The sequence below is a fragment of the Rhinolophus hipposideros genome, assembly GCF_964194185.1.
Source record: "Rhinolophus hipposideros genome assembly, chromosome: 22".
Taxonomy (NCBI): domain Eukaryota; kingdom Metazoa; phylum Chordata; class Mammalia; order Chiroptera; family Rhinolophidae; genus Rhinolophus; species Rhinolophus hipposideros.
In genome coordinates, this window is record NC_138068.1 from 34,398,916 (window position 1) to 34,424,322 (window position 25,407).

Consider the following 25,407-nt stretch of genomic DNA (forward strand, 5'->3'; position numbering starts at 1 on the left):
TATAAATCCCATTGTGTGTTCACCACCCAGAGTCAGTTCTCCTTCCATCACCATATATTTGATCCCCCTTACCCTCATCTCCCTCCCCCCACCCCCTTACCCTCTGGTAACCACTAAACTATTGTCTGTGACTATGAGTTTTTCTTTCTCATTTGTTTGTCTTGTTCTTTTGTTGTTTTTGGTTTATATACCACATATCAGTGAAATCATATTGTTCTCTGCTTTTTCTGTTTGACTTATTTCACTTAGCATTATACTCTCAAGATCCATCCATGTTGTCACAAATGCTCTTATATCATCTTTCCTTAACGCCAAATAGTATTCCATTGTGTATATGTACCACAACTTCTTTATCCATTCATCTATCGAAGGACATTTTGGTTGTTTCCATGTCTTGGCCACCGTAAACAAAGCTGCAGTGAACATTGGAGCACACGTGTCTTTATGGATAAATGTTTTCAGATTTTTTTGGTAGATACCCAGGAGAGGTATTGCTGGGTTATATGGTAATTCTATTCGTAATTTTTTGAGGAACCTCCACACTGCCTTCCATAATGGCTGTACCAGTCTGCATTCCCAACAACAGTGTATGAGGGTTCCTTTTTCTCCACAGCCTCTCCAACACTTGTTACTATTTGTCCTGTTGATGATAGCCATTCTGACTGGGATGAGGTGATATCTCATTGTGGTTTTTATTTGCATTTCTCTGATGATTAATGATTTTGAGCATTTTTTCATATTTTATTTGCCATGTGTATGTCCTCTTTGGAGAAATGGCTCTTCAGGTCCTCTGCCCATTTTTCAATTGGGTTGTTTGTTTTTTTGTTGTTGAGTTTCATGAATTCCTTATATATTTTGGATGTTAGCCCCTTATTGGAGGCACTGTTTGCAAAAATCTTCTCCCATTCAGTCAGTTGCCTCTTTATTTTGTCGATGGTTTCTTTTGCTGTGCAGAAACTTTTAAGTTTCATATAGTCCCATTTGTTTATTTTAGCTTTTACTTCCATTGCCTTTGGAGTCAAAATTCATAAAATGCTCTTTGAACCCAAGGTCCATAAGTTTAGTACCTATGTTTTCTTCTATGCAGTTTATTGTTTCAGGTCTTATGCTTAAGTCTTTGATCCATTTTGAATTAATTTTGGTACATGGTGACAGATAGCAGTCCAGTTTCATTCTTTTGCACGTGGCTATCCAATTCTCCCAGCACCATTTATTGAAGAGGCTGTCTTTCCCCCGTTGTATGTTTAGGTTCTTTGTCAAAAATTATCTGTCCATATTTATGTGGTTTTATTTCTGGGTTCTCAATTCTATTCCATTGGTCTATGTGTCTGTTTTTCTGCCAATACCATGCTGTTTTGATTATTGTAGCCCTGTAGTACAAGCTGACGTCAGGGAGTGTGATACCTCCAGTATTGTTTTTTTCTCTTAAGATTGGTTTGGCTATTCGGGGTCTTTTGTGGTTCCGAACAAATCTGATGATTTTTTGTTCTATTTCTTTAAAAAAAAATTTTTTTAAAGAAATAGAACAAAAAATCACTAAACTTTAGTGAGGTTCCACTAAGCCCTTTTCTCTGTTAGGCTTCATCCTTGCCAGACCTGCACAGTCCAGTTTTAGCAAGAATCCTGCTAAATCAATTTAGAGAGAATTCCCCACCTTTGATATCACCCTAAATATCTGATAAAATTGTCTCCACCCCCAACACCCCAGGTTATATCTGATCACCCTGCCTTCATCAAGAATCTTACATCTGTTTAATTAGAATCCTCCTACCCAAAGTTTTCTTTTAGTAATTTTCCTTCCATTAACTCACTCTATTCCTTGGCTATAAATCCCTACTTGTCCTTTCTGTATTGGGAATTGAGCCCAGTTCAATACTGAGGTCTTTTTTTCCCCTATTGCAGTCATTTCTGAATAACATTTGTTTTTACCAGTTTACTGTCTAACTCTGTTTTCTTTTGTTTTTTTGATAATATCAATTGTATACAGTCTGGAAGAACATTTGCTATCATATCTGCACATTGACAGCCATTTCAACTTGCAGTTGGATACAGCCAGTTATATACAAAATGTGAATTAGTGCTTTGTGTACATATAGAATGTCCATGAGGGAGCGATACTTGACAATTTTCTGTCCTATTTGATACTGAAAACCCAGAATATGGGAAAGATACATTGGGATCAGGGCTGATGGAACATAGTTGTGTGAAAAGGAAGACAATGCATTGCTCTTCAAGTAAAAGAAGTGGCCTTTAATGATAATTTACATTATTATATTTACAGAGAACAGTTGGTGGTCAAAAATATGCCATTTGCTTTTGGTTTATTCTTGAAGGAAATACTGGTCATTATTAATACTATCAGTTGTGGCTTTTGAGTTCTTTTCTATCTTTTGATAAACCATGTAAGGAATTGGGCAGCAAATATGTCTGGCTATGAGGAAAAATGATGCTCATGTGAATTTTTAAAATGAGAGAAAGAAAAATATTTCTTCATGATGCTGATAGTTCTAATAAGACTATTTTGAGAAACTTACTTGACATGTTACTGCAGTATATTCAATATTTAATGTATATTCAATAATTAATGTTGAACATTAATTCAATGTTTAGACCTTTACTTAAGATTCAAAATGTCCCATTTTTAAAAATTTGCCGATGAGAGATTAGGATTTCTTCTAAGAAAACTGAACTATGGTATAAATCGTTTAAACTTTGATGCTTTCCCATATCATTATTTGATAATTTCTTACTTTTGGAGAAAGAAATACATGATTTGTTGTCACATATGTTTAAGAATCATGTTATTCGAAGTGCAATATTGCTTCATGAAATACATAATGCTTCATGAAAAAAGTGAATAAATATGTTTTAGAACTAAATGCAACTAGAGTATGTATTAGATATCTGTTAACACTGCCTCCCAAATTGAAACAATTAAACTTTCTGCTTTCATTTGTGATATGCTTATCAATTTAATGCCTGGTGGAATTCTGAAACTCATCATGAGTGAGAAGTCGTTATAATTTCTAGGTTCAAATAGGCCAAATATCCAGAATTTTCTAACAAATCCACTAAATATTTGTTGTCATCCAACAATCTTTAACTGGAAATCAGGACTTTCTAATTTGGTGAAAGCACTAAGAATAGAAACTGATTGGATGTGGAATTCAAAGTATTCTGTCTCAAAGATTTTGTCATTGGGCTAGTCACTGACAGCTTGATAAGAACACACAAAATCCAGTCTCTTTCACTAATAGGAAATAATAATAATAATAATAATAATAATAATAATGATAGTAAATATATTGATACTTTATTCAAAACAACTTTTTCTTTGGCTATTGAGTCCCAAAGATAATTTAAGCGATTTGTAACCTATAACCTCTAATTCCCCAGGTATCTCAAAATTGCATGCTTATCTGAGCATGTCATAATGAATTAGTAGCATTATCTTCCTCACTGAAAGATTCGCACAGATCATAACTACTTTAAGAATTATGAGTTCATAAATCAGCTTTCCTAGAGGTATATTTAAAAAGCTTTTTAAACATAGAAATTTAATGTATTTTAAAATATTAATTTCATACAGCTTTGTTTAATATGCCTTAACATTACTATTTGTTAAAATAAATGAAAATTCAAGTTATAGTATTACTGTAAAACATTTAGAAATATGTCAGGTTTTAGAATGTAGTATTTTGACTTATTTTAATTTACACCAGCTTGCTGGCAGTTGTGTGCAGGACAGAGAGCTATTTCTCTTTTAAATCTCGCAGCGCCCTCTGGAGTGAAATACAATTTGTTAAGAAAGGAGTAGTTTCAGACATTTGAATATTCTTGATCCATTTCATTCTGAGGAACAGTCTGTTACTTAGCAGTAGCAAAGAGCTGAAGCTACATTTTTTTGATCTGTGTAAATATTCTTTTCCAGGATGGCTTTTAGGTAACTGGAACAAAATAGAAATAAGCTCATTCACTGTGAAATTTTATTTTGTCTTGGTATTTGCACCTTTTTTTCCTATCTCCTTGTGAAACTAGTGGTACACAATTTTATTTTAAAACTGGTGTTTTAAAAATAATAGTACATGTCAAATTTTTTGTTGAATAGTATAACATGTCTAAATTTATTGAATGCCTATTAATATGTATACTACATTTGTATTGAGAAATACACAATATATAGTGGAATAAGCCACATCCCGGGGTTATTTATTTATTCATAAATGTAAAAATACATTTATTTCCATTTGTATAATGTATCAGTATGACTCATATTGGTTTTTATATAAAATTGTCTTTATTAAATTAATTAAGAATATTACTATTAATATGTTACTTTTTCATTACAGAGGAAAATCCTCAGGAAACATCGCAGGTGAAGAAAAGTTTGAATGAAAAAGTTTCTCTCTATAGAGGTGACATCACATTGCTAGAGGTAGATGCTATAGTCAATGCGGGTGAGTAGTTGATTTTTTTTGTGATGTATTTGTTATACGAGTATTTATTATTTAAAATATGTTTTCATAAACAGGAATATAAGTATTTTAGAAAAAAGCATATCTTTCTGGTATAGAAATGTCTTATGTATTTCCCTTCTTGATTAAAACATTGAGGATTTATTTTGTTTATGGGACGCAGTTATTGTGCTGACTCTACATAGTATCCACACTAAGTTGAGACTAGGATACTGGACCGCTGAAAAGTGACAGATTGTTGCAGAAAGTTCTTCAGAAAGAAATTTAGTAGCTATATTATTGTTGGTTTTATGTTGGAGTTAACAATTGGGCAACATAAAAACAAGTTCATCAAGGTTTTTTGTTTTTTTTTTAAGAATAGGTTATAAAGAGATGATTGAATTACATCAGACAAAGGTAAAATATAAAGAATTTTTTTCTGTGATTTCTAAACCTCAGTTATTTGGTTTCAACTTTTCATGTTAGTTATGAAATGCTTTGTTTTAATTATTTTAATAATTATCTAAGTAATTTTCATGTTTGAGCATTGGGAAAATAACTTATTTATAGTGGTCTGTATCTCATATATTTTATTAGGTGGCTATATGTCAACAAATATGTAATAGTTGTATTTCTATAAAAATAAATGTTGGCTTTATTCAAAAAGATGATTTCAATAAGGGGAAGAGGACTATTGTAATAAGAGGAGGGAGAATACTGCAATGGGAAGATATACTCAACCATGAGATCTATAAGCATCTCAAAGGACAAGCAGAATAGGACTTTTCTTTTAGAGAGGAGAGTAAACAGGCTAGAAAGAATTGGGTGTGGGACAATGGGATGGTTGGGTGGGATGATCAGACAGTTGAACACGGAATGTTTTTCCCTGAGGTCAACCTACACTTGAGAGAGGTCATTAAGGAGGGGTTGTTCATCTTCCATTCTCAAGGATGGGCCAAAGCTCAGGGGCTTGGAGGAAGGAGAGAATCCTGCCTAAAATTTGATCAAGTCCAGACACTGACCAACCAGAATGGTCACTGGGGACAAGTATTTCAACTAACCATTTATGAGTCAAAGAATGGGAATTTGGAGGGTCTGTGCATTGGCCTTGTCATAGGTTACAAGGAGTCATAGGCTACAAGTGAGTATTATTTAAGTCATATGGGGGAAAATGGTTCTTTGCAGTAAGTTGTTTCTTGAATACAAAAGGGGAGGGGTTAATTTCTTGAATGTCCCTGTTTTCCAGGGGTACAGGATTCTCTTAAGGTTCCCACTGGTGATGACTAAATTCACACAGGATAGTAGGAACATGCCTTGGTAGATAAACAGAAGGGTCTCATGGAGAACTGGAACATTGTTCATCATATAGCTTAGTTCTGGTGACTTAGAAGGGAGTCTGGAAGTCTTCCTTGTTCCTCCCTCAGCATTGGCAGCTTTGTACCATATATCTGCTTTGGTATAATCAGAGCTCAGTTCTTCTCTTTCTCTTCTGATATGTTTGTACTTCCTTTCTCCTCTGCTACCTCTCTAAAAATGTAAAACTCTTTATGAGAAGGTATCTATTTGGGTCATTTAATGTCCACCCAGTATGAATCACTCCTCTGAATAGAATTCCATCTTCAGGTTACCTCACAGGCTACAGGTCTCCCTTATATCTAGTCTCTACAGACTGTTCGTCTGTGGCCTGGGTAGCAAGATGCTTTTCTCTGATCTGTGGGACCTCTGGAGAAGACAGGTCCTTGAAAGAATCTCACGAACTTTTCTCCAGTACAGAGGTTTATTCAGATATCACTGTAATAATTACGTCATCAGTGATTTATTGTGCCCTATTCTATTAACATGTGAGTTTTAACTCTAAATTCTAAATTCTATTAATGTGAGCTTTAATTTAAAACAATGTAAAAGGTCATATATATCTCTATCTCTATCTATCTATCTATCTATCTATCTATCTATCTATCTATCTATCTATGTATCTATCTATCATCTATCTACCTATCATTATGTACCACCAATCTTTCCTGTAATTTTTAGCCATTGATCCAAGTTTCCAAATTTTACCCTGTGGAGCACAACTGATACATGTATTTTCTTCTTAAGTACCTGAAGATAACTTTCCTGAGTTGTCTCTTTCTTATTATTAACTTAATATTGAATTTGGCATGTTACTAATAATAGCAGTAATTATGGTTTTTCTTGGGTTTTATTAAATGTATACATGTTTATTTCCCTATTGAGGCTACAGACTAGTGTCTTTCATTTTTTATGTCATCTCCCAAAGCAATGACTAGCCCTCATGTTCTTAATAAATACTTGATACTACATATTTGTTAAATTGTACTATATGCAATTGAATTTTTAGCAAAATCACTTATGACCAAAAGCACATTCAGCATTGGGGACTTGACACAGTGAACCAGTTTGGCTCTGATTTTAAGACTGATTTATTTGATCTATAAATAAAAAAAAAAATTGTTGCTGTTATTTTTTATTGAAATAAAATAAAAGGGTGTGAAACAGGAAAACATCACTAACATGAAAACATTTGATCACTATTTTGATTCTTTGTCCTTGCCTGTATGCATACTTTTTTTTTCATAGCTGCCACATAGTGTACAAGGATTTGATGAATCATATGAAAGCAGGTAGCAACTTTCACTCAGCCTCGAAAACTATTTGGCAGCTTTAGCTCACCTCTCTGGCTAAGATGATTGCAATTTGGCTATGTTCTGTCTCACAAAAACAACCTCATCAGGAAGTACCTGGGTAGATGGAAGAGATGCCAAGTGTACAGTGTAATGACTCTCTTTACAGCTTTCTGCTGTGCCGTTTGTTTGCCTGGTGTGTAAGGAGATAAACAGCTGTTCACCTTTCAGGTGAACAAGGCAACATGGCAGGAAACTCTATAGCTGCCTCTACTGAGAGGCGAATGAGAGGCAGTATCTCCAACTCAAGGTGCCAAAGCAACCTAGTCATCACTTTCTATCAAATTTCTAAAATTTTCTTTCCATGCCCATATTAGTACATTGGACTGCGTGGTCTTAGTTGCCATGAATAAAATTATTTAATATTTTAATTTTTTCCTAATAAAGTGCTTTTTGAATTTCTATAGATTTCTTGAAATGTGACCCAGGATGATTATATTCTCTGTACGAAAAAAATGCATATTTGGTATATTTTAATAAAACAGATTTTGAAGGCAGTAGGGTATATGGGGCAGTAGCACAAGTTTTAGACTCAGGCAGACTCAGATTCAAGTTCAGGTCTCATATCTAGGGCCATTCTTTGTTTAAAAATTTTATGCCGAAATTATACTATTCTATACTATACTATACTATACTATACTATACTATACTATACTATATTATACTACACTATATATTGCAAAAATAATACAGAATCCTTTTTGCCCTTCACCTTCACCTGTATAAGCCTCCCCCAAAGATGACACCATATGGCTATAATACAGTATCAAAACCAGGAAATCGACAATGATAGATTACTTTTTTTTAAATGTGTGTGTATGTATTTTTTTTTGTTTTGTTTTTTTAAGAAGGGCACAGCTCACAGTGGCCCATGTGGGGATCGAACTCGTAACCTTGCTGTTATCAGAACCATGGTCTAACCAATTGAGCTAACCGGTCACCCCAAATTACTTTTAACTAGACTATAGACTTTATTGAATTTTAAATATTTTCAACTTGCTTTCATGTATGTGTAGTTTTATGCAGTTTTGTCCCATGTATAGATCATGTAACTATCACCACAATAAAGATGCAGGACTGTTCCATTGTCATGAAAGAACTCTCTCATGTTACCTCTGTAGTGTCACCCACCTCTTTGCCTTTCCCCTGTTCTTCATCTCTACAGTTTTGTCATTTTACGAATATTACATAAATGGAATAATATAGCATGTAAACTTTTGAGATTGATTTTTTTTCAGTAAACATAAAGCCTTTGATATCCATTCAGGTTGTTATATGTATCAGTACTTCATTCCTTTTTATTTCTGAGTAGTCATTGCATGGATGTATGAAAATTTGTTCAACCATTCACCCATTGAAGGACATTTGGGTTCTCTTCGGTATTTTGCTATAAAGATTCATGTACAGGTTTTTGTATGTAGCAACATAGAGGATAATCTGTTTTCTGTGACTAGGTCCTTGTATTATTTTGTACTAAGCCTATTTGTCAAAGAGTTTTGGTCTTTGCCAGAGCTTGGGGGAGAATACATCAATCTAATTAGTTTAGTGTTATACTATTAGAGATAATTTCACCTGTATCACAATCACAAAAATATTTTGTAGGAGATATGATTTTTATTCACTTGTGAATTATAGGTTGTGTAATGAATAAGTGGTTAACTTTTCCAACTCTAATGGGTTGGCTTTGGCTAAAGATTAATTCAATTTTCTATAAAAAGGATTTTTTAAAGTGGAAAGTGAGGAAGGTTGATCTGTTTATTTTAGTTATTCCTGTACCCACTCCAACATGCCAAGGACAGGTACATTTACATTGTGGTTATATATAGAGGGCTTGGAGTCAGATCAACCATTATTTAAATATGCCTCTTCAACTTGCTGGCCATATGCCCTTTGGAAAATTACTGAATCTTTCTGAGCCTTAGTTTGTTCATTGGTAAAATGGAGATAATAATAGGGCTGCCTCACAGAGCTGTTGTGAAAATCAAGAGATAATGTATACAAAGCACTTCACACAGTGCCTAATATGTAGATATACTAATAAATGTTAGAATTGTGCTGTTTAGTTCTAATATCAGAAAAAATTGTCTTATCCTGTGAATGTCACAAGGTAATCATACATGTTTTTCAAGTCTTAAGCACAGATAGACATATGACTAACTAAAAAGGTTTATTCTATGTCCCTCAACTTTCGCTATTTTAATGTTTACTTGAATTTGGTTCAGGAAATGTTGTCCAATTCTGAGGCTTTATAATAAAAGCCAAGTTTCTACAACATTGTTGTTAATTTATATGGACTAATGGCCAAGGGAAAGAGTTGTTTTAGTTTACTTTAGTGATGAAATGTTTTTACTGCATTAATTGAATGTTATAGTTGTGTCAAAAATTGACATAGTGACATGTGATTGGATAGTCATTTAATAGCTGGATATAATTTAATTAAAAGAAAAGTTGATATAGAATATCTGACTATTTACTTAGGCAAATCAGGTAGTATGATGGAAGAAAGTTTAATTTCTAGAAGTTTCTTTAATCGCCTCCACTCACAATAAACGTTAATTTTATGAAGTTTTGCTCCTCATTGATTTTCTGTATTATATATTTTTTCTTTTAACATTTTGTTGAGCATTAATAGACATAAAACACACACAAAACTGTACAGCTCAATGAATTTTCACAAATTGTCACATCTGTGTAACTATCTAGATAGATACAAAAGCAGAACATTGCCAGTGTCCTGGAAGAGCCCTTGGGATCCCCTGATATCCTGTGGTGAATACAGGATAGTGTATTCACTGTCCTGACTTCTAGTAGCATAGATTTGTTTTGCCTGTTTGTATATTTTTATATAGATGGAACCATTTAGAACATACTCTTCAGTGATTACCTCTTTTAGTTCACCATTATGCTTGTAACATCTATGTTGTTGTGTATAAATGATCTTTCATTATCAAATAATATTTCATTTTGTGCATATACCACAATTTATATATCCAATCTACTGTTGATGGGCATTTAGGTAATTTCTAGTTTGGGTCTGTTAGTGCTGCAAGGAATATTCTACCACATTCGTGTGTGTGTGTGTGTGTGTAGATATCTGTTTTTGTTGGTTCTATAGCAGAGTGGATGGCTATACCACAGGATATACATATACATATATATCCGCATATATATGTATATATCGTAGCCTCAGTAAGTTACTGCCATGTGGTTTCAAAGTGGGTGCATCACTTTATTCTTCCACTGGCAGTGTATGAGGATGCCAATTGCCCTAGATCCATGTCAATACTTGATATTTTCTATATTTTTAAAAAATAGTACATGACATAGTTTAAGTACTTATATTTTAATGAATGTATAAGATGTGCTATGACAAGTCCACTTTTATAGCATTTTGTAGCTAACAATTCATGTTAAGTCTTGTGTAACTGAAGAATAATAAAGTAAAAAATGTAAATGCTATTTTCCTGTAGCTGAAGATGAGAAGGTGGGGTTGTTTTATGCAGTTCTTTATTGGGATTATAAAAACATAAATGTAATACATTTTCCTCCCGTAGATAGTGGCACTTAGGAACAGATAAACTATCATACTATAAAAATACTATTATTTCTACTACGAGTACAACTACTACTATTATTCCTGCTACTACAGTTCTTTTTTGGGGAAGACCGAAAACACATACAACAATTTTAGAAATGATAGTCTCAAACCTACATTTAGAAAAAAAAAGCAATGTCAGGGAAAAACCTCATAAGTTCTATTTCCACATGTGAGATATTTCACAAAGCCTTTCATTTTGCTTAACATAGATATAAAAAAAATCCTGCAATGTAGTCTGAAAGCCACATTCAAAATAGGGTTATATCAATAGTTTGCTGTTACATTATAGGTATGCCTTATCAATAAGACTCTTTTAATATCTTATAGTATTGGTAATTTAAAAATGTATAATGTTTATTTTTGTCGAATATAATATTAATGCATGTTTATTGAGAAAATTGGAAAATACATATAAAAGTATAGAGAAATAAGATATGTCAAATTTTATTCCAGAAGTCACCACTATTAATACTTGTTTTATATCTTTTTTTTAGTTAAACTTATTGTAGTGGCAATGTTTAGTAAAATTACATAGGTTTCAAGTGTACATGTCCATAAGACATCATCTATATATGACATTGTGTGCTCACCACCCAGAGTCAGTTCTCCTTCCGTCACTATATATTTGATCCCCTTTACCCTCTTCTATCATTCCTCTTTACCCTCTTACCTTCTGGTAACCACTAAACTGTGGTCTGTGTCTATGAGTTTTTGTTTCTTTGTTCGTCTTGTTCCTTTGTTGCTTTCAGTTTTATATCCCACATATGACTGAAGTTATATATCCCACATATGACTGAAGTTATATATCCCACATATGACTGTCATATGTGGTATAATATACACAATGGAATACTACTCTGCCATAATAAAAGATGAAATAGTGACATTTGTGACAACATGGATGTTTTCAACAATACTATATGTGGTATATTTATACTGAACCTGCTTTTCACACACTCGTATAAATCTCATTTTCCGTATCCTTAAATGTTAAGAATATGATTGTAAATGATTATTATTCTAATTTTTAATTTTTATAAATAAAGCTATAATGAAGGTCCTCATGCCAAAATTTTTATAAGCATCTCTGATTATTTCTTCAAAATATATTACTTAGAAGGAATTACTAGGTAAAAAGCTGTACTATTTTTAAAAAATGATTTTGATATCCATTGTTTCTTACAATGTTATACTTTCTCAAGTGTGATATATGGGTACAAATTCTTTTAAATACTGGGTTACATCATTATAAAATCAAGCCTACAAGTTTAATAGTGATTAATGTTATCTAATTTATTTTATTAGCAGTGATATTGAATGCTTTTTCTTATATTTTTTTGGCAATTTTTGTGTTCTTTTCTAATTTCATGGTCATATTCCCAGTAACATTCTTTATAGAGCATTTGTCTTTTTTAACTGGGGGAAGTTTATTATATATCAGTAACAGCAAGCTCTGCCACTTACGTTACTAACATTTCTTTTCAACTTGACATTTATTTTTCAAGTATGTTTCTGATATGGGTTTCTTTTCAAGCATTCAAAAACGTTTGTGTCATCAAATTCTGTTTTTTCTTATTGGTATCTTTCTTTGGTTTTGAATATAGAATGGTCTTTCCCACCTGAAGTTTAAATAGTCCCTGTGTTTTCCTCTACTTTTAAAATGGTTTCTTTAATTTGTATTAAAGTCCATCGAGAATTTATGCTCATGAAAGGTATGAAGTAGTGATGTATACTTTAAGATTATTGTGGCTTTCACAGATTTTTTTAATTTGGGATTGTGTGATTCCTTTCCCAACCTCTGCCATTTGTCTGCCTTTTAAAATATTTCTTGGCTAATCTCGTCTTTTTATTCTATCGGATAAATTATAGAATTATTTTGTTAAGTTCAAAATCAAAACAAAAAAACAAAAACAACTACCAGAACAACAAAATGCCAGGAATATCAATGGGATTTTGATTAGAAATTTAGGTTATTTAGAGTTTTGACATCTTCAACATACTGAGATTCATATCTAGAAATGGTGCTGGTTGTTAGATTTATTTAAATCTCTGTTCCCCAATATCTGTCAGTAAAGTTTTATAGTTTTCTTCATATGGAACTCACATAGTTGTTTTATCCTAGCAAGTTTACAATTTTGTTGTTATTATGAATGGACTCTATTTTTTCTATTATTTAATTTATCAGATTATTTTTGGTAATATCGAAAAGCTATTAATTTAATAATTGTTCACCTTACTGATGTTAATTTTAGCTTTTCAGTTGATTATCTTGGATTTTCTAGGTACATACATTTATTATACACTATTTTTTTGCCCATTTTATTACATTGGCTACTACATAATAAGGTTAAAGTAGTTGTGGTAAATATTCTTGCTTATTCTTGATTTTAATGGGGATTCCTGTAGTCAAGTGTTTCACAATTCATTCATTTGTTCATTCAATGAATATATTTAAGTACCTGCTATATGACAAGCACTATGCTACGTAGGAGAGATGAAATGGTGAGAAAAACAGACATCATCCAAGCTTTGGAATTTATAATCTAGTAGGTGATTATAATTAAGGTTATGTAAATAAATATAAATTTACAATTCTATAAGTTTTGAATTGACAGATTGAGGCTTTTGTTCTAAATATCTTTTTAAATTTTACTAATTGTAAGGAATCTTGAGATTTCAACTACAAAGTATTTAGGTCATTACTAGAGAGTTCATCCTGTGAGGAAACTTAAAATTAAAGTATTAACCACAATGAAACAATTATTTTAAGTTTTTAAGCAAGTAGAAAAAACTTGTCCATTTCTTTTCATTATTTCTTTGAGCTTTTGCAAGTTCTTTTTCTTTTCTTTTCTTTGCTTCTGAAAAACTCAGTGGGACCTAAGAATCTGTTGAGTAAGGTGGTATTAACACCAAGTGTTCATTATAAACTTACTGAAATTTCAGACCTCTTCATTTGGGATAACCATCTATTAAACAATTAATAGCTAGCTACAAATTACTAGTAGGATAATACTGTTAATGTTTCTGGGAACATAGTTCTTAGCATATGACAATGATGTTGAGAAACCTCCTCCTATTTTCCTCCACAGACCCAGCCCAGCAACAAGCAAACTAAGCCAGCAAAGGGGGGGAAATTACTGTACATCATTCTCTCCCTTCACTTGCCCTCCTCTGCCATGCTAGAACCTGCTGAAAGTGTCATATCATCACTGTGGATAGCTGACATTTGGCCAACCTGTAGAATATATCTAAGTAGACAGGTGTGGGTGGAGGATGGTGGAAAACAACTTTTATTTGAGGTAAATTCTTAACACTGCTACAGCTTGAAGTGTGATCTTCCAGCTGTAAGGATCTTGGTGTCTTCCTTTTATCTAGTGTGAGGATAGATAGAAAACGGTTTCTGTGAGGGTATAGTGAAAGGATAAATGAAAAAGGCTTGATGATGAGTTAAATCACTATTTTTTATTTGTTATGTAACTCTGCACTGCAAAATATTTTTTCAAAATATTTCTGCTCTTCATCATATTACTTCTTCATTTTTCTGATTTACAGATTTTTCTAAAGAAATCTGTGGAATAAAAGTAAACATTAAATCCTCCAAGGAATTGGAAGATAATTCTCAAGAGAAAATAATTGCACAGGGGGATGGATATCTACAAAGAAATTCCCCTCAGAGTTTTATCTTCTATTTTTAACCTTGCTGTCCCTACTTTTAAGAGAATATCCCTTGGACTTAAATAGTACCATAATCCTCAAGAGACTTTGAAGGACTAAAATTAAAAAAAAAAAAAAAGGCAATAAAAGGAAAAAAGTTTAAGGGGAAAGTGGTAGCAGCTGTTTAAGCATTTGTTTTATGTTTTCAGAGATTTTTTTTTTCTCTCTTTGAGAATTCTTCAAGGCACTTGGTGAAATTTGTATTTTATTTGTCACACATACTGGACAACTAGATTAAAAAATACTTTAAAAGAGTTTTTTTTGGGAGAGATCTTCTTACAAAAGGAATACACTTTAATATTTAAAATAGGGAAAATATAAATTGCAAAGAAGAACAAAACATTATCCATAATGTTCCCAAACATGAACATCAGTGTTTAAATTCAGTGTTTATGCTTCCGATTCTATTCTTTTCATTTCATAGATGACTTTTGATTTTTACAAAATACCTCTTAATTCTTTTGTTTTTAGATACTATGATCATTTTTATATGTCATTTTTAATAGCTGCATGATATCCAGTCATACACATGAATATTAATTTATTTAACTATTCTTTCATTGTGAGAAATTTAGACTCTTTCAGGTTTTTTTACTGTTATAAACAGGCTGTGGCAAACTTTCTAACAGATAAGTCTTAGCAAAAATCATTTAATACTCCCTTGGAATAAATTCCTAGAAGTAAACTTATGGGAGTATGAAATATTTTAAACTTTTGATGGGTGTAACCAAATAGCTCTATGGAAAGGATAAGTTAATTTACATCTCTCAAGTTATAACGGCATGCATTTTTCCAAACTTCATCAATATAAAGTTTGATAAATTTTATTTTTAATCTTTGCCTTTGAATTACAGTTCATTGTTGTTTTAATTTCTATTTCCGTAAAGAGAGGAAACATAGCTTTTGGTATTACCTTCTGGAATAGAAAGTAAGATTTTACCTATAATACTTTATTGTTACTAATAAGGTACAAGTAACTTGGTGGCGGTAGTCAGGAGGCATTGGGTGGGGTTCGGATGGTTAGAGGCCTGAGGAGAACAAGTGCTGAATGTTTCTTAACTGAGAAACCCAGTAACTTGAGTTCAATGCCACTTCTTCTGTTCCTGAAATTCAAGATGGGTACTGAAGTTCCTTGAAATGAGAGAGGAACTGTTTATTTCACTTTCAGAGTAGTACCTAGCATGTAGCACAGCTTTGGTACTTGGGGAGGTTGAATGATTATGGCTTTGGTTCTTGGAGGTCACCAAGCATAGTTTCTCTGAAATGTTGAACAGTTACCTTAGGCAAGAAACAGTTACCTGAGGCAAGAAAACTCAAAGCATACCCCTGGGACTAGAATGGGTGGAGTTCCACAGGCATATAAGCCAGAGCACCCCTGCTTTGCAAAGTGTCTTGACTTTTACTGAAACCATGCCCAACTTCAGAAGTTGAACTAAGGTATTTTCCATGTGGACTGAGCCAATTGGACTGAGATTGTAGAGAAGGAAACCAGTCCCCTGGTAGGGTATGCAGCTGTGTTTCCATTAGCATGAGGGGAATGGAGAAGTAGTTTTTATGTTGCTGATAGTTAACCATAAATACAGATGCTCTCTGCCATAGTTTAATTTTTATAATTGTGTGACTTGTCAGAAGTCAATTATAGTAAATCTAATTAAAAGTTGATCTTTATAATGATGCTAAATGACATGAGGCCTAGGGGCTGTCTAAGGCTCATGTGCAGTTATTTGGAATTCTCAATTCTCTGCTATTTTTTTTTTAATTTAAAAATTATACAGTAAAATTTAAAAATTCCCCAACTACTTTTGACTTTGTGGTACAATCTGATTTGATTTGTTAAGTTTCAATTTTACGACATATCAACATTTCTGTTGTGTCCAAAATTAAACTTCAGGGTAGAGGTATATTTTTTTTATGCTGGGATTGTAAACAGAATAAATTACCAGAGAATTATATTTAAATGATTGTACAAGTATAGGACCGTTAACTAGGCTAGCTACACCTCCCCACATAAACAGCTTGTTAATGTGCAATCAGTCCCTGGAGTTACCATGAACTTGGAGCTTAATGAACAGGTGGAGAAAAAGGATGAATCCCGATCCAAAATGGATCTGACAGCTTATCAGGCAATTTCACTGATCGCTAATCCATTTCATTTGGCAACTTAATTTATCACACAGTTAGAATTTTCATCCCTTGGGTTTCCAGGTGGAAATTAATTCAGAAACATGTCCAATACCATGGGGTTGAAGAGAACTGTTTAAGCTTTGTGAGGACATTCAGAAATAAGTTATTTTAAATGCATAAAACAGCTTTCTCTTACAATTCCATTTGTATTATCCAAGTCCTTCTTAAAATGTGTGAATGGTACTAGCATATCATGATGGTTTATTTGTGCCTGTAAGAAAATTTCTAAATTAAATAGACAGATTGTTAATTTATTGGTGAAATGACTACTAAAATATGTTCAATAATCTTGTGAATATAATTCTATCTTTACATATAGAAAAACTAACTGGTCTTGGACATGTTTTGTAGTATTTATAGCAAGATATAATGAGCAAAAGAAATTATTTCTTAAAGCTCACAGTTTTACATCTTGTGAGTACTTCAAATTCTCTTATTAGGCTGATTTAGAGTTCATTATTTTACTTAAAAATATCTGTTAAAACAGTGTTCTTTAACAGTAAGGAAGAAATGCAGTCTGCCTCCCATAGCTTCACACTTGGGCTCTGCTTAGAATTTGCAAGGATGAGCCTCAACAATTGAGCTTGGCTTAGGACCTGGCTATGGTTTAAAATAACTCCAAAACCAAAAACACATTTTCTTCAATTTTTAAAGACTTGATTTATAGTGCATAGAAAGTTAAATTGAATATTGATCCTTAAAAAACAAATGTGTCCTATAAAAATGACAGAACAAAAGAACACAATAAAAGATGATAGAGTGATTGATTGTCCAAAGGTTAAAGATAGGATCCTCCTCCTTAGATGTCATCTTCTCTAGGCATCTGTAGCTCTGAGAGGTGATGGGGATGAAATGTTAGAGGAGATTAGTTAGTTGCACCCTGGCATGAACTGTTACATTTTATAAGAAGATTGAGGAAGGCTGGTAGCAAATCATTTTTAAGAAGGAATTTGAGGAATGAGGAATGGAGCACAAGATGAATAAGATCTATGATATAACTATAGGAAGGGACGCTAGGGAATTCCTTATAATTTCTCAAGCCCTGAAGCACCTTCAAGAAAAATTTAAGTCAATGAAAAACCATTGAAATGACAGGAAACCACAAACTGGCATAACACTGTCATTGATTGGATGTGTCAGGCAAATTGTGGCTATCATTCTTATGGCCAGGCTGATTAAAGTAGTATCTTCATAATCTAAAGGGGCTCAGTGTTGGATCAACCTGGCACTTTTCCCAAATCCCCTCTCCGAGTCTTTGGCATTTTTCCCTGGAACATATTGCAGACCTGTAACCTTGTCATTTCAGAAAATAGACTTTCATTTTTACCTTTAAAGTAAAATGGTTGCAGAGTCCAGTATTAGTCTTTGGGAATTAAGCCAAAAGAAAAAAAATATGCAGGGCATTTTTTGACTTTCTTCTTCTTTTCTACAAGAGTAATGATTTTGTCCAACTTTAGTGGGCATCAGAATCACCCAGAAGCTTGTTTCACATGCTGATTTCCAGCCTCCAGCATCTGAGGATTCAGGTTCAGTAGGTCTAGGAGGAGTCCTTGGAATCTCAGATTAACATGCATCCTGAGACAGATGTTCTGATACAGGAGTCTGAAAACCCTTCGAATAATTTCCCTAAAATCTAGGGCTCTGAGCATAGCAAGAAAGGTCCATGCACTTGCTGTCTGTTATTCCTTGTCAGACATTTTTGAAGATTTTTTCTCTCTTTAGGGCTTTCACAAATTTGTCTTGGAAAGAACTGTATCTCCTCTGTTTTCTTAAAACAACCTGGACTTTAATATTTGCCCTGTCTGTTCTTCATCTTCTTTTCCCTTTCCTCCTCATTTTCCTCTTACCCTCCTCCTTTTCTCCCCTCCTTCCTTTTTTCTAATTCACATTGTGTTAGAATTTGTGCCTAATTCTCTGCCAGACATTAGGTTGATAGACATGCTTTGTTCTAAAGGAGCTTCTACTGTTCAGGAACATACTTACTGTGTTTCCCTGAAATTAAGACCTAACTGGAAAATAAGCACTGGCATGATTTTTCAGGATGCTCATAATATAAAATAAGCCCTAATGTGTCTTTTGGAGCAAAAATTAATATAAATCATGGTCTTATTTTTGGGAAATGCGGAAGGGCTTATTTTATATTATGAGCATCTTGAAAAATCATACTAGGGCTTTCTGGTTAGGTCTTATTTTGGGGGAAACACAGTATATACATATGCAAGTATACCATACAGGACTAATGAAAAGTGGCATTGGAGAAATACAAACCAAACTCCGGGGAACGAGTCATTATTGTGAGTGTGAACATCAAGAAAGACTTTATAGGTATCATGGTAAGAGAGTAGTAGTTCAGTAGGCAGAGAGAGAAGTTGCAAGAGAAAGGCATGAGAGATTCTAGCCTATTGGGGAAATGGTGCATCAATCCAAAGTTTGTGTGTGGCTCTGTGAAAATATCATTGGACAAGGACTGAGAAGACTGGGGTTCAAATACTGTTGTGGACCTGATGTGCTGAGTTTTGGTGACCTCTAATATAAGTTTATATGTATCTTTGTCTTACTTGATTGGTTCTACTCTTTGGTTTATGTCTCTTGCATGGTTGACTTGTCTCTAAGGAGAGTGTGATATCTTTCTGGTATCTCTGATTTACCACCATACTAAGAACCCATGAATAAATCAGTTGGGAAAGCAGTGAATTTTAGTGGCTGTGGTGGGTTGAAAAAACAGGCCCTTCCAAAAAAGATATCCATCTTCTAAACCCTGGAATTTATGAATACTACCTTAGATGGAAGATGTGTTAGGTTGGTGCAAAAGTAATTGCGGTTTTTGCGATTATTTTTAACCTTTTAAACCACAGTTCCTTTTGCACCAACCTAATGATTAAGGATCTTGAGATTTGATCACACACAGAGGAGAAGGCAATGTGAAGATGGAGCTGAGGGAGATTTGCAGATGCTGGTTTTGAAGATTAGAGTGATGTGGCAATAGAGAAAGAATGCTGGCAGCCACCAGAAGCTGGATGAGGTAAGCCGTGTCTCCTCAGGAGTCTCCAGAGAAGGGCAGCCCTGCTGACACCTTGGTTTCTGTCCAGTAAAAATGATTTTGACCTTCTGGTCTCCAGAACTCTAAGTAGACAAATGTGTTTGGTTTTAAGCCATGGCAATTTTTTTATAGCATCTCTAGGAAACTGATACGGTGGTTATGAGGTTGAGCTTTGAAATTGGAAAGATAAGGATCTTTTCTTGTTAGTGTGACCTTAGACTAGGTTTCTAGATCTCTCCAGGCTAATAGAGTAGTTCTGAGGAGGAAATTACCTAACATGTGTATGTGGTTTGTATGGTTTTCAGTTCCTGGTACATATCATAAACTACTTAATAAATGTTAAATGTGATGGTGATGATGATAATGATGCTGGCAGAAATCAGAACAATATAAAACAAAAGAGGAAAAACCCTAATGGATCTATTGTGCTCTATAACATTTCTGACGTAATAAACTACTGACTGTTACTTCTGAGTAATTGATAAAGTGTCCCATGTAAATGGTAGGTAGTAAAACCCCCACTAAGAAACCATTTAGTGAAATATGAGGATCCTGTAACAAAGAAATCCTCAAATTGGGTTTATGTTCCATGAGAAAGACAGTGAGAGCATCTTGTCTTTTGGATGAGGCTCTTCCCCACCCCCTTTTCTTTTGTTTAACTTGTGTTTTTTCAAATTGTCTGAAGCTTGGAAAGAGACACTTTGATCTAAAAATTCTAGTTTGGTAGCTGGCAGAGGTGATCTCAGTGGAGAAACAATGTATACATCAATTAAAAGTTAATATTGCTTTTAATTCTTCTTCCAATAGTTCCAGAAGTTTGAGTGAAATTGAGATTTGTATCTTTCTTCAGTGCTACATGTGGCCACTCATGATAAGAATTAGGAATAAAGAAAAACCAAAAATAAATAAATTAATTAATTAAATAAAAATAAAACATAAATATACAACTTGTAGTGATCCTGATTTTTCCTTATAAAAATTGAGATCCAGTAAGTAAACTTCTGTTGGCATCATTGGGAATTCAAACATTTTCCGTCAAACTTAAAACAGGCTGCTCCGTTACTGAGCCAAGATGTTAGATCCATAGATATACTGAGCCATATATGTAGGCATTAAGTAGATCGCCTTGCATTGTGGTAGAACTGATGCAATTTAAGAATCAGGTGGGTCAGATTTGTGAGTCTTGGGTAGACAATTGCTTGGCATAAATGACAGGTCTTATCCCTGCTGCAGTGGGTAAACTTGAGGTAGTGAGCTACCGCCATATTTTGCCATGTATAATGTGCACCTTTTTGCCCAAATTTGTGGGGGCAAAAATAAGGATGCGCATTATACATGGGTAGTACTAACTCCTTATCTACATAAATATGTTTAATTCTTTTTATTTTTTTAAAGTTTATTGGAGTGACAATTGTTAGTAAAATTACATAGATTTCAGGTGTACAATTCTGTATTACAGCATCTGTAAATCCCATTGTGTGTTCACCACCCAGAGTCAGTTCTCTTTCCATCACCATATATTTTATCCCCCTTACCCTCATTTCCCACCCCTTGCACCCCTTACCCTCCGGTAACCACTAAACTATTGTCTGTGTCTATGAGTTTGTGTTTCTCATTTCTTTGTCTCATTTCTTGTTCTTTTGTTGTTTTTGATTTACATACCACATATCAGTGAAATCATAGGGTTCTCTGCTTTTTCTGTTTGACTTATTTCGCTTAGCATTATAATCTCAAGATCCATCCATGTTGTCACAAATGGCCCTATTTCACTTTTCTTACCGCCGAATAGTATTCCATTGTGTATATATACCACAACTTCTTTATCCATTCATCTGTCGAAGGACATTTTAGTTGTTTCCATGTCTTGGCCACCGTAAACAAAGGTGCAATGAACATTGGAGCACACGTGTCTTTATGAATAAATGTTTTCAGATTTTTTGGGTAGATACCCAGGAGAGGGATTGCTGGGTCATATGGTAATTCTATTCATAATTTTTTGAGGAATCTCCACACTGCCTTCCATAACGGCTGCACCAGTCTGCATTCCCACCAACAGTGTATGAGGGTTCCCTTTTCTCCACAGCCTCTCCAACACTTGTTACTTTTTGTTATTGTCTATTATTTCTGTGTGGTGGTATTCTATGATGTTTCCCTCTGTTTCTTCTTTTATTGCAGTATTAAACCACCGTTTTCAGCCTTCTTCCCTCAGTCTTTGCTCCTAGGTCTCTGCCGTGAGCATTGTTATATGCTGTCCCCTCAGCCCCGTGGGCCATAAACAGAGGCCTAGCAGTCCAATTTCTTCTCTCTCCCATACCTGAGGTAGTTCCGGGATGCAGTGAGCTCGGAGCACTGAGCTAGGTCTGTGTCCTGTGCCCACGTGGCTCTGTCTCCCCACTTCTCCCTTCCCTTTCCCCCTGCTTGTGCAGTTTGCCACCTTCAGATGAATTCAGTAGTGAGCCTCTTCGTCTTGCCTGTCTGCGGTGCAGGAGTCCTTTGTGGAGTTATAGTTGTTCTATTTGTTGTAAATTCTAGGGGAGATTTACAGAGGCTCACCTCATGCTGCCATTTTGATAAATATATCTCTAATTCTTATGCTTATGAATTAAAAGTGTAAAAACAAAAAAAAGTGTAACTCTAGAAATCAATAACAATATCTATATGCAAAATAATACCTGGAATATGATATTCGGTTTGGTTGAACTTGCAACAATGAAGAGTTCTTGGCCTTCTATGTATGATGCGTGAATATTGTAAATTTGTTACTGGTACATAAAATTTCTTGCACCATAATATGTTAAAAAATAAACGATTTGTGTGTGGTCAAATCTCAAGATCCTTAATCATTAGGTTGATGCAAAAGGAACTGTGGTTTAAAAGGTTAAAAATAATCGCAAAAACTGCTAAAATTTCTTTATAATACAAAAAACAAGTATCTAATGTAAACGAATACAAATTTGATTTAAAAAATTAAAACGGAAGATTTTTTCCCCCTGAAAATTTGGGCCTAAAATTTGGGTGCGCATTATACAGAGGAGTGCATTATACACAGCAAAATATGGTGTTTTACTCATTCTGTCAGACTGAGGCTTCCACCCATGAAGTAACTATTATTTACAGGATTTTGTCTTCTCAGCAATTATTAAAATACAGTTACCAAATGAAATCTCACTTTGGTGATTTGTTAGATCAGGAGCTTTCTGAGTACAGAGACTGTTTTTCATTTATATATCTCCAATGACTGCACTATGTCTGGAAGATTGTTAGTGTTCAGGAGATGTTTGTGGAATTAATGAATGATTGAATAAGTCATTTTCTGTAATCAGGAGTTTTGGTTAGAATGGTGGTAAATGGAATGGTAAATGGTGATAAATAGAATCAGAGATTGAGGATTTTCTACTTTCTATCAGTTAGCAGGACTCCCTCAACTGGTTGATTTGTTTCTTTTAATGTAATGTTTATTCTTTCTTTTTATTTAAAATTTCTTTGGAAGCACAATAATATTATAAATGTAATAATATAAATAAAATAAGAGGAAATAAATTACTGATTACCCCACCTTCTAGAACACTATTGATTTTTTTCTGTCTCTATGCATTTATACACATTTTTTTTGCATTTTTATGATTTGATTAGAACCCATACTGAATTTGATGTACAGTTTTCCACTTAATATAAACAGTTTTTCATATAATTTTATATAGTTTATAATTATAATTTAAAATGACTTCATAATATATTCTCCACTTCCTTTTACCCATAATTCCCAATTTCCCTATCTGTTTTCTCACTTAGATTTCAAGGCCTGGTCCAACAGTCCTGTAATTTCTGTTGACAGTTATGACCCTACTAATTTACATGTGTATTGACTATAGAACTTCTAATATTATGTAACTTTTTTCTTTTGACAAAAATTTTGAGAAATGAGTTACATTAGAGCATGGGTTATACAATTCTTTGTCCTGATGCCTCACTCAGTGAGGGTCACATAGTAGGTACTCAAATATTTGGAGAGTGCAGATATCATTCTAAGGTCTAGGAATAGGACGACGAATAAAATACAGTTTCTGGATTTGATGCTCAAAGTATAGTGGCAGAGACAAGTAGGTAAACATGTAGAAATTTCTCTGCTAGAGTTATATATGTGGTTCTAGGAAAACCCAGAGGAGGCTGACATAGTCATGTCATAGCTTTTTCTTTCTTATGAATTATTTTTTTGAGGGGTATGGAAAGGGATGTATTTCCAGGAATGGTATGACTAGGCCAAGGAATACTAACATTTTATGATTCTTTGTTTTCCTTGTCAAATTATTTTCCAAGTGATTCTTTTCCCTCATGTGTACCTTGTTTGTCTGTGTCATTTTCTCATTTATATTTGGTATCTCGAAATATGTTTTTCACCAATTTGTATAATATCCTTATGTAATTGTTGTAGGCAGAATTCTAAGATATTACTCAAAATTCCCCATACGCCCTCTCCCAGTATACATGCCCAAAGTAATCCCTGAGACTGCAAATTTGATGGATTTTACTCCTATAATTATGTTATATTACATGGCACAGTTGACTTTAAGAAGGAGATTATCAGAATGAGTCTGATCTTACATAGTAGTTATGACCACATTAGCCCTTTGAAAGCACAGTTTACTCTGGCTGGTAGTAAAAGAGGAAGTCAGAAAAATTAAAAACATGAGAAAGAATCGTCGCCCATTACTGGCTTGAAGATTGAGAAGGCCATGTAGAAAGGAACTAGATTTGAAATTATAAAGTTCTTAGCCTCTAGTTTTTGAGACTGCTGGCTGGTAGCCAGCAAGGCAACAGATTTTGTGCCAACAAAATCTTAACTGTTATAAAAGTGTTATAAAAGAAAGTACACTTATTTTTTCTTGGTTGAATTCTGTTAACATCAAAAATGAACTTGGGAGAAGATTCTCCCCCAGTTTCCAGACTAGAATTCAGGCCCACCAAGACCTTAATTTCAACATGTGATATACAGTCAAATTGTGCCTGTGGCCTACAGAAATGTGAACTAATAAATGGGTGTTGTTTTAAGCTGCTAAGTTTGTGGCATAAAATGAATACAATAATATATAATCATTTGTGGTATTTACTACATGTGTCTTTTCTTGTTTATTTTATTGCAAGTTTTGCTTATATGAAAGTTTTACTTCTTTATATAATTGAATCTATTGAACTTTTTCTTGATTATTTCTATCATTTCTTTAAATTTTAGAATGTATTAGATAGAATGGTGTGGGTAGGCCTCTCAGAGGATTTGAGTCTGAGTCTCAAATGATGGATTTGATTAAATTCTGTCACTGCCATCTTTTTTGGATAGCAATTTGTAATATTTCAACCTGTACATTGCCTCTTTCCATTGCTGTATAGCTAAGGATGAATACAAAGAAATTCTTGTTTGCAAAATTTTGGGCATTTTCTCACTAAAACATTCCTTTTGATGCTTGGATGGAACTTTGTAGTCTAATATTTCAACAGTAATGGGGGCCTAACAATAGAGGGCAACTTCCTAGAACATTGGCCATTAGCTCTTTCTTTTATGATAATTCTTGCCAAGAGAAAGCTTCCACACACTTAATTTTTGTTCTACCCTGCTTCCAAATTCTCTGGGTGGTCTAGATCTGGCCTATTGCCTATTATTGTCAGTGTTCTGACCTAGAAGGGGCTTCTGCAAGAGGCTAGAAAGGATCAAAGCAT

The 25,407-nt window shown here is 33.8% G+C and overlaps 1 protein-coding gene across 5 annotated transcripts in view; it reads left to right on the plus strand.

Moving 5' to 3' along the window:
• MACROD2 (mono-ADP ribosylhydrolase 2) overlaps window positions 1-25,407 on the plus strand; it is a 2,186,605-nt gene that overhangs the window by 77,981 nt on the left and 2,083,217 nt on the right. For all 5 annotated transcript variants that reach the window (XM_081033481.1, XM_081033483.1, XM_081033484.1 and 2 more), the window contains exon 3: window positions 4,350-4,457. In XM_081033481.1, the coding sequence (XP_080889607.1) occupies window positions 4,350-4,457 (108 nt within the window). The remainder of the gene's footprint in view (window positions 1-4,349; window positions 4,458-25,407) is intronic.